Consider the following 16,041-nt stretch of genomic DNA (forward strand, 5'->3'; position numbering starts at 1 on the left):
TCTTCTTAAAATGCTGCCTCCCCCAGGAGGCCTTCTTGGGCCTCCTGGCTAACGTGGCCACCTCTGTACTTTCTGTTCCTCCCTTCATTTTCTTCTTAGGACTTGGTGATGTGTGACATATACCATGCATTCACATATTTAACTTGCTTAGGTGTCTCTCCCCAGCTGGAACATCCTCCACGAAGATGGTTTTTTGTCTGTCATACCCACCATTGCATTCCCTGTGCCTCTCCGTGATAAGCACACAATCTGTATTTTTTTTTTTTAATTTTTTTTTTTCAACGTTTATTTATTTTTGGGACAGAGAGAGACAGAGCATGAACGGGGGAGGGGCAGAGAGAGAGGGAGACACAGAATCGGAAACAGGCTCCAGGCTCTGAGCCATCAGCCCAGAGCCCGACGCGGGGCTCGAACTCACGGACCGCGAGATCATGACCTGGCTGAAGTCGGACGCTTAACCGACTGCGCCACCCAGGCGCCCCATAATCTGTATTTTTTTAATAGACGCAAGCATTAATGACCAGTTGGCAGGGGACAGGCAACCCAGTCCACACGGTGGCTAAGATATGGCACCAGGCATGCCAGGTATGGCACCTGGGGCAGGGCTTGCCGGGCCTGGTGTGGATGGCTAAACCTGTTGGTCCTGTTTGTTTCTTTTTGATGTTTTTCTGTGGGCTGACTGCTGCATCATGTCTTTCTGGTCCTAGCGTGCCCTTGGGGCTCAGTGGGCATTCGTTTCCTGTGAGGGGAAGGGACAGCTCTTCCAGCTCCATTCTGTAAACCATCATTCATTGCCCAGCATGAGCAGAACACAGAAATGGGAAAGGACCCAGGCTCATTGGCAGTGAGTGGAAGGTGGTATACAGGGCCCAGAGGTGCAGAGCTTCATGAATGGGGACAGGGAGTGGGGTCCCATGCTTCTTTGAAGGCAGTGGAAAGGCCCCAGTGGCTGTGGGCCCTGAGCAGTGGCCACCCTGATCTTTGTCTTGAAGAGCTGAGCACTCAGGGACAGTAGGGTGAATGAGCAGTACTGTGGCCTGGAGTACTACTGAGCAGTAGAATGAGCAGTACTGCTCACCTGGAGAGCAGTGAGGGGTGGTCCCAGTAGGAGGAGTCTCGTGGATACAGTGCCCCAGGACACAGCCAGACCCTCAAGAGTCCTTCCTGTGTGTCTCAGTGATGCCCTGTTTCAGAGCAGGCCTGCTCATCTGTGGGGTGAGGAGTAAAGATGGTGATTCTGAGTGCAGGTGTAAGTGGGGAGCCCTGGGTCACAGGCTAGGTTCTGTCTTGGTCTGGGTGCTGCACAGGCGGGGCCTGGACCCTCTTCTGGCTGTAGTTTACATGTCAGCAGGATATCTGCTGGGTGCGTGGTGGGCAGAGTTGGCTGTGGGCCTCTGCTGCCCACCCAGGCTTTGCCTGCACCTTGTGGGCTATTCAGGTGGGGTGTGCATCTAATGTGAGATGGGTAGCTGTGCCAGGCCTTGAGCCAGAGCCCCTTGTGGCAGCCCCAGGAGGTGCGTGGTGTCATCTCCAATTTCTGGATGGGGACCTGCGGCCAGAAGGACAAGGGCCAGCCCCAGTTCTCAGCTAGTAAGTTGTGGGCAGGGTCCAGCCCGGCCTGGTGGCTCCCTAGTGGGCTGTCTCATCTCCTTGAGGCCTCTCCAGGTAGGGTACGGTTCTGACTCCTTTAACTTGTGTTCTTTGGTTCTTGTCCCAGCTGAATATCCACGTGGGAAACATTTCGCTGGTGGACCAGTTTGAGTGGGACATGTCAGAGAAGGAGAACTCACCAGAGAAATTTGCCCTGAAGCTGTGCTCAGAGCTGGGGCTGGGCGGGGAGTTTGTCACCACCATCGCGTACAGCATTCGGGGACAGCTGAGCTGGCATCAGAAGACCTATGCCTTCAGGTAGGATCCCAGACAAGCCCCGCCCTCCTTTGTAAACCTGTTTTGGGGAAAAGACGTCTCCCTGTGTGTGGGACATGACAGCCTTCGGGTCTGTCTGGAGCCCAGAAAAACGGTCTGGCCATGGGCAGCCGCAGCCAGGTCAGCGGCAACTTGTTGGCTTGTTCCTCCCGCCTCCTGTGTCTCAGTGGTAGGGCTCCCCACCCTTATCATGGTGGGGGTGACTCTGAGGAGGTGGTTTATCTGCCCCCTCCATCCTCCAGCACCCCCACCCCCTGCCTGGGACCATCCTCTGTTGCCGAAAGCCCCTCTACACCTCCACCCTGCCGCCACCTCTGTATTCTCCCAGACTTTTCCCTCTCTCAGGGTTGGGTCACCCACCCCAGGGTTTGTCATCTGATGGACTTGCCTTCTGTCTCAAACAAGAGCTGCTCCAAACAGCCCTTCCCAGCTCTTAAGAGTCAGGAGACCTCCAGCAGTTTTCTTTTTTACTGTTGCATCTTGCCAGTCAGAGACTTGTTGGTGAGCACCCATTTGGACTGGACCCCTATATAGGGTGCCGCGGAAGATAAAGAGCCACATCCAGGCTGCCTGTGAAGGTGGGAGTATAAACAGAACATTCCAGACCGGTATCCTGTGGGTGGACCAGGGGACAGGGGCTCCCAGAGAGGCAGACATGGCCTTCCTATTGGTGGTGGCCCCATAGTGCAAAGTGTGGGCCTAGTAGGAGGTGGGGGGCGGTGGACGTGAACTGATAGTAGAGCTTGTCCACCTCAGGACTGTTCCACCATAACTGGCCCTGTTCCCTGTGCTCCTTTTCCTCTTGGGAAAGTACAGTCTGGGGGTGGCGCTGAGTATCCCTGCATCAAAACAGGATGTTAGGATTTATTCCACTCATCAAACTGTCATTGTCTACATTTGGCGATCATTACTCAAGGACCGCAGCTTAAAATGGCACATGAGGAACAAGTACGAAGGTCTTTTTGCAAAGATAGGACAGTTAATGGAGCTCGTGCGTATGTTTGTGTCTCAGCTGGTTTTCCCAGAAATCCCAGGAGACTGCTTTCTTGCTGCTTCCTGTAAATCTGAGCAAGAGAGAAGGAATGACCGTACACCCTCAGGGCTTGAGGTCCCGGCCCTGGGAAACCACTGGGTTCTGTGGGGATCCAAGCACTGCCCATGCTCCAGGCATCTGGTCTGAGATGTCACATATGTCACCTTCCCGGAACCTCCCAGTGGCCCTACCAACCAGGTAGTCCTGCTTCACAGACAGAGCCCAGGCCCTGGGAGGAGGTGTCAGTGAGACGTGATGTAGTGTCTGGGTCCTTGAGAGCCCTGCTGGAGGTGTGGCCGTGCACGTCCGTTCATGTTGTATTTGAGCCAAGGCCGACAGGCCTGAAGACCTGCCTGGGGTGGTCCCGCTCCCTGGAATGCTCCTGGAGGTGGGAAATGGTGATGTTGTACAGGTCATGAGAGTGAGTACCCCAGGTACCTGAGCCCTCAGATGCTGGTTGAGCCTGAATCCATGTTCTTCTGACTGGCAGATGGTGTGTGTGGAGTAGGGAGTATTCCTGCTGCAGGACCCTGAGGGTGTTGGCACATGTGGCAGCATCCCTCCTGCTCTGACCCCTGGGTGACCCGAGTGTCCTCCTAAAACTCTTGTCAAGCTTCAGGCTGTCAGCAGTGTGCTGGATAGCTCCAGAGTAGTACCCCCTGGGAACTCTGGTGGTGGTAGATCAGGACTTAGAGCAGATCCCCCCCACTCCATCTCAGGAGCCAATTAATGAATTCCATTTGGTGGACAGGGAGCATCACAGACCTCTATCCTGCTGCAGTCTGTAGTGCTGAGTGTGCAGGTTTCACGTCCTTGGGATTGAAGGCAGGGCGGCTTACTGGGGACCAGGGTGAGCACACATCCCCTCCACAGCAGCCCAGGCCAGCCAGGTTGGAGGGGCACAGCCTGCCTGGGATCTGGGAGGCAGCCCAGTGCCTCTTTTGCATCGGGACAGCTGTTTGTGTTTTCCCAGCTGACCAGGCCTCGAGCTCCTCAGGCTAGGTCTGGCCCATTGTGTGTGCTGTGTGTGGTCTGGGCAGCTGGATGCTGTGGATAGAGCTTGCAAGACCAGAAGGGGAGGTTAGGGTCAGAGGCTGGCTTATTGTGGACTCCATCATCCAGGGGACAGAACTATGGCCTTCTAAGGCAAGCAGGGGAGGGGATTGGAACTTATGTCTCCTGACCCTGACCCACATTCTTACCACAGCACCACACCATCCCTTGGGAACTCTCTTAACTCTCCCTGGGGAGACCAGTGTCAGCCCTTCTCTCTGGGTTACTGCCTGGGGGAGGTAGAGTGGGCTGCCATGTCCCCATGGCCAAGGGCCACTTGGTCCATGGAGAGCCAGACCAGGAGCCCCCACCTGATCTCTACTGCACACAAGACTTGACACCTGCTGAGTCACATGACTCCTTAAAAGGGACTTTAAATTTTGGGCTTCTGTCATCCCATGTTGTAGATGCTCTGAATCCCTGCAGGCCAGTCCTGTCTGTCTCCCCCTCACCAGACCTAGCCCAGTGTCTGGCTGCAGTGCTTGGTGATGGTGGTGTTGTGTCCATGGTGGAGCAGGGCGTGCTGCTGGTCACAGGACATTTGTGGGGGGTGGGGGTGGGGGCAGAATGCCCACAAACTAGTCAGGGGAGTGAAGGCAGGCTGCTTCCTTTCAGCAGTGGGACAGGCGGGCCTGATGTGGGCAAGCCTGGGGGGACACGCATGTGACAAACAGATTGGGGGCCCCAAGCTTCTAGAGGACAGAGCTGACCCAGAGTGACAGTGAGTGACAGGAGGGGGACAGAGCTCTGCCAGGGGAAAGGCCTGGGCTGAGCAAAACATGTGGGAGTGTCAGACATTGACCCAAACCTGTGAGTTGCTACCTGGTTGGAAAGTTGCATCAGTAGACTTACTGGCACCTCCTGCAGGCCAGCCCTGTGCCTGAGGCTGGGGACACAGAGAAGAAACAGTACTTTGTCTAGCAGAGTGCACTGGAGGCTGCAGGCGCGAGGAGGGGAGCCACGGGTAGGCGGCATAGAACCTGGGGTGAGGTGGCCGGGCAGGGTGCTGACTGGGAGGAAGCTGGAGATGGGCAGAGGGTCAGAGAGCCTGGTGGCTGGGATAGGTGGGGGACAGGGAGACAGTGTCACTGGCACATATCAGGGTCGGGAGACACCAGGGTCATTTTGGACTGGTTGGCCATGAGCCACAGAGGTTACTCCTGGAACTCTGCCCTCTTGACGGCAGCAGGGTTTGCTTGCTTGCTTGTCTGTTTTTATAACAGCTGCATTGAGCTATAATGCAAGTACTGTACAGTTCACCCATCTAGAGTGTGCCGTTCCTTGGTTTTCAGCATCCACAGAGTGGTGCCATCACACCATGACAATTTTACAACATTTCCATCACCCCAAAGGAAGCCTCACACCCTTTAGCAGCTGCTGCTGTGCCCCTCCAGTCTCCCAGCCCTGGGCAACCACTAATCTACTTGCTATCAACTTGCCTGTTGTGGATACTCTGTATAAATCGAATCATGTAATACATGCTCTTTTGTGGCTCATTTCTTAGTATCATTATTTCTGTATGGCAGCCTGTATGGGAGCTTCATTCCTGTTTATGGCGGAGTACAGTGCCGTCATACACATGTGCCATATTGTGTTTACCCAGTCATGGGTTGACGGACAGTCGGGTGGTTGACACTTCTGGGCTGTGGAGAGTGGCACTGCTGTGAGCATTCATGTCCAAGTGTTTGTTTAAACATCCATTTTCAGTTTTCTTAGGTAGATCGTAGGAGAGGAATTGCTGGATCACGTGGTAGCTGTGTGTAGCATTTTGAGTTCCTGCCAGACTGCTTTCCAAAGCAGCCCACCATTTTACTTTTGCACCAGTAGAGTCAGGCTTCTTTCTCATTTCTCCACATCCTCGCCAACATTTGTTACCTTTTTTTTTTTAATTTTTTAAAATGTTTATTTAGTTTTGAGAGAGAGAGAGAGCGCGTGCGCAAGCAGGGGAGGGGCAGAGAGAGAGGGAGACACAGAATCCAAAGCAGAGCTGTCAGCACAGAGCCTGACGTGGGGCTCAAACCCATGAAGCATGAGATCATGACCTGAGCTGAAGTTGGACGCTTAACCGACTGAACCACCCAGGCACCCCTGTTAACCTGACTTTTTGATTCTCGCCATCCTAGTGGGGGAGGGGGAGGGAGTGGCATCTCGTTGGGGTCGTGATTTGCATTTCCCCACTGACAAATGATGATGGAGCATCTTCTCAGGTGCCTTTGGGCATTTGTATATCATCTTTAGAAAAACAGCCCCTCAGGTCCCTCAGTTTTTAATTGGGCTATTTGTATTTTTATTATTGAGTTGTAAGTGTTCTTTACATATTGTAGGTATAAGTTCCTTATCAGAGGTACGGTTTACAAATATTTTCTACCACGTTGTAGCTTGTCTTTTCACTTTCATGACAGTGTCCCTTGAAGCACAGAAGCTTTAAATTTTGGTGTAGTCCACTTTATTTTTTCTTCGGTTGCCTGTGCTTTAAAAAAAAATTTTTTTTTTTAATATTTTATTTTTAAGTCATCTCTACACCCAGGGTGGGGCTCGAACTCAACAACCCTGACATCAAGAGTCCTATGCTGTCCCGACTGAGCCAGCCAGGCACCCCCTGCCTGTGCTTTTTAATATGATACCTACAGAACCTCTGCCTAATCCAAGGTCATCTTATCCCAGTGCTCATTTGTTGGAAAGACTGGTCTTTCCCCATTGTATGGACTTTGGTACCCTTGTCAAAAGCCAGTTGGCCATAAAGAGGAGGGTGCTGTTGAGTTCTCTCTCCCCCTCCTCCCAGTGGAGTGGCCATGGGCAGGTAGGTCATTTCCCTTGAAGGCTCTGTCCTTCTCATTTGTAAAGTGAGTAGAGCAGTGGTTCTTGGCTGGCATTTTGTATCATGTGAGGGCATAAAAGTGAGCCCATACTGAGATACCCTACAAGCTACGGCCCTGGGCCCTCTGACATCTCCGCCACAGCCCTCCCATTCCTGGGCTCTGTGTCCCCACCTGGACTCTGCAGGGTGGTAGGAACATCTGGGATCACAGGGAGCCTTGAAGTCCATGATGCAGAATCCCCTCAAAGGAGGGGGAGGCAAGGTGACCCCTGCCTGTGTGTTTGTCCCAAACCCGAGAGCCCTGCTGGCTCTCGGCCCATTCTTACATGGTTGGATTGAGCAGTTCTTATTTTAGAACAAACCCACTGGAGTGGAATCTTCCCAGAGCCAAGGGAAGGTAAACAAAGGGGCCTCCAGGACCTACTCACAAGCCCTTGTTTAAATTAAGAGGAAAACATGTTTTGCTTCCCTCAGCGTGGGCTTGGCGCCTTTCATGTCTGCCCTCCCAAGGAAGGTGGCTGGGAGCCCTTGAGGTGAGGAATGATGTTTGGGTCTGTGGCTGGGTGGTTCAGGATTGCCAAACCACCACACTGGCTGGAGAAGAGCTCTCAGGAGCTGCTGAGGAGGGTTGGCCCCAGGGTACCACGGGTGGGGGCTGGTGCTGCTCTTGTCACTAGCCTCTGAGTCACCAGCACAAGCTTGGGCTTTGGGGACCTAGTTCAGCAGGAAGAAGTGAGCCCTGCTTCTGCAGGGGAGCCAGGGGCAGTTCTGGGTTGTGGTGACAGCCTTAGTGCATGCACCAGGCTGGGCCCTGTCTGCTCCCGGTCCTTGAGAATCAGGATGAGAACACTAGCACACAAGGGAAGCCAGAACAGGCCCTCAGCTGCTGTGTGCCAGCTGGCAGTGTGAGGGGCACAGCCTCCTGTCAGGCCTGGGTGGACATCCCTCTCTAGCTGGCCACTCACACAACCTTGGGCACAAGTTCCAGGGAGACTGCATGACAAGGCTCCTGGCACCTAGGGAGCCCCCTCAGTGGACATATGTTGGCTGTTTTAAATAATAGTAATCCTCTGAAGAGCCCTCACAGCCCTGTAATTGTTCCTCTTTTCCAAATGAGGTACCAGAAGCAAGGCCACAGATCAGGGGTCCATCCTCTTTTATTCTGTCAGTGTCCTCCCCTGCCTCCCCTGGGCCCTGCCTGCCTTCACTCTTCTTAGAGGGAACTGTGCCGTGCAGGGCTCCAGGCTGAGGTGGGCAGACACTTGATAGGGCTGCAGTGGAGCAGGGTCAGCCTTCTGGGGGTGCTGGGCCTCGAGAGATAGGTACAGGCCGCCTGGCTGGAAGAGAAAGGGCCTGGTGAGGAAAGGGAAGGGGGTGGAAGAGATTCACTGTTAGGGCCACAGTCTGAGACTTATCTCCTGGGCCAGGAGTTTGAGTGGTCAGCTCTGAAGTATCCTTGCCTCTTCAGCCTCCTGTCACACAGGCTTGGAAATCAAGGCCCAGAGAGGCAGCACCTCAGCTGTGTCCTCCCTTCTCTTGTGCTTCTGCGTGTGTCTCCCTCACCCCTACTGCTGTGTGTCCTTGGCAAGAGGGTGCATAGGTGCATAGATGGCCTTTGGGGTGGTCACTGAGGGGCCATGGACTGTAGTGGTCAGGGGACAAGGGTTCCAGGCCCAGCTATCTGGATTTAGTTGGGTCAGTAAAGTGCACTGAGGGGCAAATGTATGGAATATTCAGGAGCAGGCTGGCCCAGTGGCCTTCATTGATGAGGCATCAAGGCCGGTGGATCCAAGCCCCAGGCACTGAGTGGGGCAGACTGCCCTCCCCTACCTTCCCAGCAATACTGTCATGCAGAACCACCTCTGCAGGGAACCCCCACTCCTTTACAGACCAGAGACACCTAGGCGGCAGCAAAGGGCCTGTTTGAGCATGCTTTGAAGAGAAGCTATTGTTGGGGGACCTGGCGTCTCCAGTGATTCTGCCTTGAGGTTCGGATGGTGGGTGTTGACCACACCACTCTTGTTCTGAGGAGCTGGGCATGGAAATGGCCCAGCAGGGAGGAGACAGAAGAGGAAGCAGGAAAGCCTTGGGCCTTCCTTGCTATGCCCTGGCCCTGGTGTTCTGGCAGGGGGGTGGACACTGGTCTCTGGGGGCCTTTCTGGTTGCTGCTCTGTGAACTAACAGTTACAACCCCCATTCCTCACCCCTGGCCCACAGTGAGAACCCCCTACCCACGGTAGAAATTGCCATCCGGAACACAGGCGATGCTGACCAATGGTGCCCACTGCTGGAGACTCTGACAGACGCTGAGATGGAAAAGAAGATCCGAGACCAGGACAGGAACACAAGGTACCCCTCCTCCTTCAGGCCCCTTGCAGCTTGCTCTGCACACAGCCACTGTCTTGCAGGCAGGGGAGGGACCCTGGTTCTGGGAAGGTACCTGCATGGCCAGAGGCAGGCCCTGGGTGATGAGTCCCAATCTAGACCCCAGGTGGGTTTTCCTTCAGGGAACAAAAGTTAAGCCCTCAGGTTGGATCTGACCACAGCCCAGACCTATGTGTCTAGAACCCTGGAGACATAGGCAAGACATGAGCAGGCAGGAGAGAGGGCATTGTCAGGGCGTCAAGCAGGGGACAGGCTCTGGCTGAGGGAGGGGCTGGGGATCCCACCTTTTGTATCCTGTTTCCGTCCCCGCTCCCTTGGCTGTGCTAGAGATCCCTAGGGGAGGGCAGCCACCCAGGGCTGGAAGCTGGCTCCGGGTCATCACCTCCTCTCCTCCTGCAGGCGTATGAGGCGTCTTGCCAACACTGCCCCAGCTTGGTAACCAGCCCGTCTGCGCATGGCTCCCACGGAGCATTGAGAAGATCGGACCGCCTCTCCTTCATCTTCTGGCAAGGAGGGAGGCAAAGGGGCAGGCCGGGGCCATCCTGAGGAACATGGGGTGTGGGGAGGGCTTCTGGTCATCCTTCCCTGGGCACATTCCATTTGTTGAGCCCAGTCCCCATCCAAGTCTCTGGTCAGAAAGAGGCCTCGTTTTGGGTTATGTTTTGTTTTTGTATAGGAGCCCCAGGCAGGGCTAGCAACACTTTTTAAATAAAAGACAACAGGTCATGTTCCATTTTTTTAAAGTGGTAGCATAAAAATAAGAAAGGGGACAAGGAGAAGGACTTGGCTGGGGTGGTGTGGGACCAAGGCTGGCATGCCAGGCCTCTCAGCCTTCTCTGCCTCAGAGTCCCAGGTGGGCAGGTTGGGGCTAAGTTTCTATCCAAGGCCAACCATAGCACAGTCTTGCTTTTCCTCAGGCCCTCCAGCTGATGGACATGACAAGTGAGGTCATGAGGCTCAGGGTAGGGGGGCCCACTTACCTTTCAGTGACGGCCCCACCCCACCCCCTTTGCTTGGCCTTGTGAAGGAGCTACAGGCTTTCCTGCCATCCTTGGGCTCTGCACGTCTGGGCTATTGTGCCACCCCTGGCCAGGAGCATTGCTTCTCTGGAGTCCCTTACAGCAGCCCCATCCTTTGTGGTTGCTGCAGGGGCATTACCAGCTTGGGTGCCCAAGGGCCCATGCCTGGCTGTTCAGGCTCCAGCGGGCGTGCACCGCTCTTGCCACACCTTGCAGCGGTGCATGTGCAACAGGTGGTTGGGGCCCAGCTCTGCCCCCAGCTGGTGACTCCACCCAGGCCAGCTCCTTTCTCCCAGGTCGGTTATGAGAAGTAAGGCACACGGAGCAGCATGCCTGCCCAGTGCTGGCCGTGGGTGCTATGTGTTGAGAAGGAGGCAAGCTCTGGGCCTCTTCTCAGATCCGCCTCCAGTGAGCTGTGTGTCCCCTCTGCATTCTTGTCTAATGTGGAAGTGACCTCAATCTTCAGAAGGGACGTGGGCTCCATGAGGGTGGCATATGTGGGTCTCCTCACTGAGTGAGTGCTGCTTGATGACTTGGACGCACAGCTACATTCTTAACGAAGGTAATGGACCCAGATCTTAGCACTGGGCTGCCTCCTTCACTTGCTGGCAGGTCTTCCCTGCCATGTCAGGGCTACTCTGCCCTCCAGCAGCATGGCAGGAGTGTGATGGCACCTGGCTCCCAACTTGAACCCCACCCTGGGCAAGGGCAGAGCTCTGAGTAGGAATTGAGGTCTTGACTGCCAGGATGTAGGGGTAGACGCGCCTAGCCCTCTGGGCTTGGGGTCCTGTGATCATGTCCTGGGACGTGACGGCTCCTGGCTCCCGGGGAGTTTGTACTCAAGCCCCCTGCCCTTCATCCAGGAGTGGAACTTGCTGGAGCCCCACAGCAAGGGGACACCTGGGCTTCACTGGAAGGCCTTGAACAAAGAGCAGGATTCCAGGCCCAGGCTCCACTGGCCTTAGAAATAAGTGGGCTCCATTGCTAAAGGGTTTGCTTGGTCCATGAGGCCCTACAACTAGAGGGCAGCCCAGGGGCTGAGCCCTCACTCTGAGCATTGCCAGCCCACGCTGCTACACTGCTACTCCGCAAGATTTCATTACTAAATTAAGGTTAGACTCCCATGGTGAATACTTGTGTCACCCACGAACATGACGACCTATGGCTGGAGGAGCCCCTATTGCTGCCAATCATCCAGGAATAAATTGTAATTTGGACTGGTCTAGGGTGATGAGGAAAGTTGGCCAGGTTGCCTGATGGCTGCTTTACCAAAGAGAAAAGTGAGCTGTGCGATCAGATAAGGTTTCCATGGTCCTTAGCTAAAAACATCAGGGAGAGAACTTTGCAAGGCTCTGCTATGGTGAAAATTTCTCAAAGCTTTGGGGTTGCAGAAAGGGTAGAGGACCCAGTCCTGGCCCTCCTCTGCACCTGACCTCATGGAGCCTTGGCCAAGTCCATTAACTGCTCAGCTGGAAAGTGGGCAAAGGTCCACTTGGTTGCTGATGAGGGACAGTGAGGCATCAGCCTGAGGGCACCATGGGCAGGAGCCCCTACAGACTGGGCTTGGCACAACAGGGACATCCCAGTCCTGGCCTCAGCCAGTGAGATCTGACCAGCTCCCTTGCTGCATGGCAGGGAGCAGAGATCTGGTGCAGGTGGGATTTGCCCAAGGCTCCAGCAAGGCACTGGCAAAGCTAGAGTGAAAACCCGGAGTGTGCCATCTGCTAGTTCACTCCTGCTAGGCAACTATGGGCAGGTTCTTGACCCACTCTGGGCCTCCCTTCTGGTCTGAGAGGGCAGGCCAGGCTTAGTGGCTCTACGTCAGGGCCAGCAGCATGGAAAGGTGTGGCCAGCTGAGGCAGGGAGCCAGTGCTGTGGACGAAGAGGTGCAGGTCATCCTGTTTATTTGGGTGGGCCCTGGGCACAGGCCCAGTCTGCAGGACAGGTTGCTCTCCTGAAAGCGGGAGTTAGGGGTGGGAGGGAGGTCTGTCGGAAACCAGGAAAACGGGCTTCTTGGGCTGGCCCTGGCCCTGGGTAGGGTCATTGCTGCAGGGGTCCTGGCTGCTCCTCCGGGAGGGGCAGGTAATTGGGGTCCTCCTCTCGGGCATCCAGTAGCAGCTTCCTGTAGGGAGGGGCCCACACTGAGCTGAGGCCAGCAGGGGTCCCCAGTGGGGTCAGGAGCCATCTTGAGGGAGTGTAGGGGGATAACTGTCATCTCTAGCACTTACAGGAAACTGGGGGTCAGCAGCAACCTCTTGCCTCCAGGCTGGTTGGGGAAAACATCCTCTAGGAAGTAGTAAACGTGGCCCACAGCAATCCCTGTAGGAGAGCAAAGGACTGCTGAGGCCACCCTCCACAGTCCCGAATCTGGAGCCAGCACAACCTGCTCCCTGACTCCACGCACAGCTCTGGAGGCCAGCCAGGCCAAGTAACCTGAGGCCCCAGAGTACACAACATCTTGCACAGACTGCCAGCCCAGGGTGGGGCCAGGGTTGACCCTGAAGGATTGGCTTACCTGGCCCAGAAGTGGGCAGGACTTGGAGAGGGGATGGGCTGAGAACATGGGAGGAACAGGAGCGAAGGTTGGAATCTTGACTTACCCAACCCCACCCTGGTCAGGACCCCCACAAGCATCAGTACATCAGGCCTAAAGATGTGAAGCAGGTATCTGGCTGGCTTATGCAAGGGGCCAGAAGAACAGAGGAGCTGGCAGAGCAGGAAGTGGGGGTGGGAAGACAGGTGAGAGGTCCATTCCAGGTGGGTGCTGTGCTCTGGCACAGCAACCAGCCTGGGAGCCCTCCCAAAGGTCATCAGGTACCAGACAGCCTGTTTCTGGGGGGTCGGGGCTGGATGCGCAGGCAGGCTCACCCAGCAGGTCGACAAGGATTGAGTTGCCCAGCAGCAGTGAGAAACCCATGAGTGCCCAGGGCAGGAATGGTGCCTGGAAGGTGAGGAGGCCAAAGAAGTTGACCCTCACTCGGGGGTTGCGGCGACTCCAGACATACACCAGCATGACAGTGAGGGCCTGGCCCAAGAAGAACAGGCTGCCCAGGAGCCCCAGCAGCTGAGCCAGAGTCAAGGTGCTGGGAGGACTTCTCCTTGTGCAGGCCTCAGAGCCCCTGCCCAGGACCCCTCTGACTGCCTAAACCCCTGGACTCCTCCCCAGTTTTCCTTCCCTCCTCACTTCTAGTGATGGACCCTTCAATCAAAGCCACACTGTGGCCTTCAGGCCAACGTGATCTGCTCTGCTTCTCCACCTGGCCCCAGCCTCCAAACACTGCCCTTCATTGCCCCAGTTTCTTCTGGCTACTGGCATTCGGGGCTCAGCCTGCAAGCACCCTACCTGGCTCTCCACATCACCCTGTGATACTTTGCGTACAGCACTGAAGAGCTAGTAGCCCGGGGCTGAGCAGATGACGTATGCTAGATTCACCCTAAACTGGAGTGAACGACTCTGTCCCCCTAGGGCCCAGGCGCTCATGTCGGGCCCCAGGGCCTACAGAGGCTGGACCCAGAGGCGCAGCGCCTAAGGTTTCAGAACCTGGGAAGGATACGGTCATGAGGACGCCCCCGAAGAGAAACATGAAGACGAAGTCGGCCGTGCGGCCACGGAAGGAGCCCTCCTCCAGCATGCGGCAGTAGCGAAACCTGCAGCGTCCGTAAAGGAAATGCCACCGGGAGGAGCCTTGGTTTCCCTGCTCCTGGCCATTCTGGGCCTCCCCCAGCCCCGCTGGGCCGCTCCCCAGCCTGGCGGGCCGCCCACCACCCTACGCCTACGTCCGCTCGGCGCAGGATACACGAAGAGCATGTTGAAGAAGAAGCTGAATCCCAGGGGCCCAAAGAAGAGGAAGTTGGTGACGAGCCTCCAGACCTACGGGGATAGGGGGTAGGTGGGCGGTCAGGCGCGGGGCAGGCAGGGCCCGGCTGTCAGGTGCAAGGGGCGGGTGGCCTCACCTGAAACTTCCGGAACACGAGGTGCGGGTTGAAATAGAGCTGGAAGGGGCTGAGGAGCTCCAGTTGCTGCGGAACCAGGGGCGCGTCAGGTGCGACCCCGGGGAATCTAGCGGTAACCATGGCTACACCCCTCCCGGGCTGCAGCCAGGGAACCGATCCCACCCGCCCGGCCAGCTTACCACAGCTGCGGTGGTAAGGACACAGGCCGCGGTGTAGGTCCGCGTCACCGCTGGCACCTGCAGGAACTCGGCCGCCAGTCCCTGCCACGCCATTGAACCTTCTTTGACACTCGTGGCCCAACCTGCTGCGCGCTCTTTAACCCGCCTCCCAATCCCGCCTCACTCCCCGACTTCGGCCAATCCATGTCGGGGAGAGCAGTGCGCCCAGAGTAGGGGGCGGGTCCCTGGGCCCAGTAACCAATAGGAGGAGGAAGCTGGAAGACGAGGGCGGGACAGGAGAGAGTGGGCGGGTCGGAACTCGAGACCAATGAGCAGGCCCCACGGTTGAGCACGTGGCGGTTGTTGTGGTGGCTGTAGTGGCGGCGCGGGAGAACGTGTAGCCAATGAGGAACTGGTCGCTTGGCGTCAATCTAAGGAGAACCAATAGCAACGACGTATTGGGGGCGGGACTGAAATTACTCCGCGAGTGGAAAAAAGACAGGACCGAGGAACAGCGAGACCGGAAGGGGCGGAGTCACGCTGGAGCGTGGGCAAGCCGGGATTAATACGTGTCTGGTCCCCGGGCTCTGTGAGTACACCTAGTGCTGGGGGAGACTCGGTCCTGTCTATCTACCCCATTGAGAGCCAGAGACAGTGCCACCTAGCCTACAACAAAGGAGGTGCTCAGCACCACGTCCACTCTCCGACCCCGCCTCAGTCCATTGGACCCCACGCCGACTCCTGTGGGAGGTCTCCCCCAGGGACGCCAGGGTGCCCACACGGGCCAGAACGAGTGGACAAGCTGGAGACGGCCTCATCATTTTGATGGAAAAGAGGAACTCCATTTATGCACTCATTAAGTCAACTGTTTACTGAACACGGACTATGTGCCAGGTGCTTTTCTGAATTCAGGAGATACAGCAGTCAATAAAGGATGCTATCCCTTATGGTGTAGCCGAGAAGACAGGCAGGCATAGACCTGTGCGAATATGAGAGCTAGTGTTCACAGGACCAGGAAATGACGCAAATAACGCCAAGAGTAGAGGGTCGGGCAGTAAGCCGGGGAAGTGTCTGTGAGGAAGTGACACTTGATTGTCACTTAAAAAAGGTCCCTGTGGCTTCTGCAAGCACAACAGACTGTCAGAGGAATCTGTGAGCAGAGGGAAGCTGCAAGGCACAGTAGTGACGTAGGCAGCATGGAGCCTGGAGTGTGAGGCTGGGGTGAGAGGTGGTTTTGTCCACGGATTGGACAGAGCTGTGAGGGAGGAATCAACGGTGATTTAGAGGTCTGTGCCACCGGGAAGATGGATGGTGGTGGCCTTTACAGATATGAAGAACACTTGGGGAAAAGGCGGGCAGATGGAGTACTGTTCTGGCCTTGTTGAGTTTAGGGTATTTGTGTGATATCTGCCTGGAGAAATCCAAGTATGGTGTTCAGGGAGAGGTTGGGCAGGCAGTCCAATTGTGGATGTCAGTCAACCGTAGACCTGTGGCATTTGTAGCTTTGGCCTGTGTGAAGCATCCAAGGGGCAAGGCTAAATGGAGAAGAGAAGAGGTGAGGCCTGGGCAGCTCAGCCTTCAACAATCAGAGAAGGCACACCTGGTCAGGGAGGCCAGGGGAGGCTGGGAGGGGTCTTCCAGGAGTTGAGCCAGGAAAGGGCATCAGGAGCAAGACAGAAGCTCACAGAGACATGG

At 55.9% G+C, this 16,041-nt stretch overlaps 2 protein-coding genes across 5 annotated transcripts in view; one reads left to right on the forward strand and one right to left on the reverse strand.

Moving 5' to 3' along the window:
* The window catches only part of SMARCB1 (SWI/SNF related BAF chromatin remodeling complex subunit B1), a 34,138-nt gene extending 24,190 nt beyond the window's left edge, over window positions 1–9,948 (forward strand). For both annotated transcript variants that reach the window (XM_040464670.1, XM_040464671.1), the window contains exons 7-9: window positions 1,718–1,908; window positions 9,048–9,179; window positions 9,615–9,948. In XM_040464670.1, coding sequence (XP_040320604.1) covers window positions 1,718–1,908; window positions 9,048–9,179; window positions 9,615–9,654 — 363 coding nt within the window. In that variant the 3' untranslated portion in view covers window positions 9,655–9,948. The remainder of the gene's footprint in view (window positions 1–1,717; window positions 1,909–9,047; window positions 9,180–9,614) is intronic.
* DERL3 (derlin 3) lies at window positions 6,272–14,503 on the reverse strand. 3 transcript variants are annotated; one of them, XM_040464674.1, is made up of 7 exons: window positions 14,368–14,503; window positions 14,189–14,254; window positions 14,032–14,105; window positions 13,789–13,882; window positions 13,103–13,298; window positions 12,463–12,553; window positions 6,272–6,482 (listed from the first exon to the last, which is right to left on the reverse strand). In XM_040464674.1, exons 1-7 carry the CDS (start codon window positions 14,458–14,460, stop codon window positions 6,437–6,439), a joined length of 660 nt encoding a protein of 219 aa, XP_040320608.1. In that variant the 5' UTR covers window positions 14,461–14,503; the 3' UTR covers window positions 6,272–6,436. The 3 variants fall into 3 exon arrangements, with proteins under 3 accessions (XP_040320608.1, XP_040320606.1, XP_040320607.1); XM_040464672.1 differs by lacking the exon at window positions 6,272–6,482 and adding an exon at window positions 7,970–8,167; XM_040464673.1 differs by lacking the exon at window positions 6,272–6,482 and adding an exon at window positions 12,122–12,356.
* Between the last annotated feature and the right edge of the window lie 1,538 nt (window positions 14,504–16,041).

Source organism: Herpailurus yagouaroundi, unplaced genomic scaffold (assembly GCF_014898765.1).
Source record: "Herpailurus yagouaroundi ecotype Mexico unplaced genomic scaffold, PumYag 490, whole genome shotgun sequence".
NCBI lineage: Eukaryota > Metazoa > Chordata > Mammalia > Carnivora > Felidae > Herpailurus > Herpailurus yagouaroundi.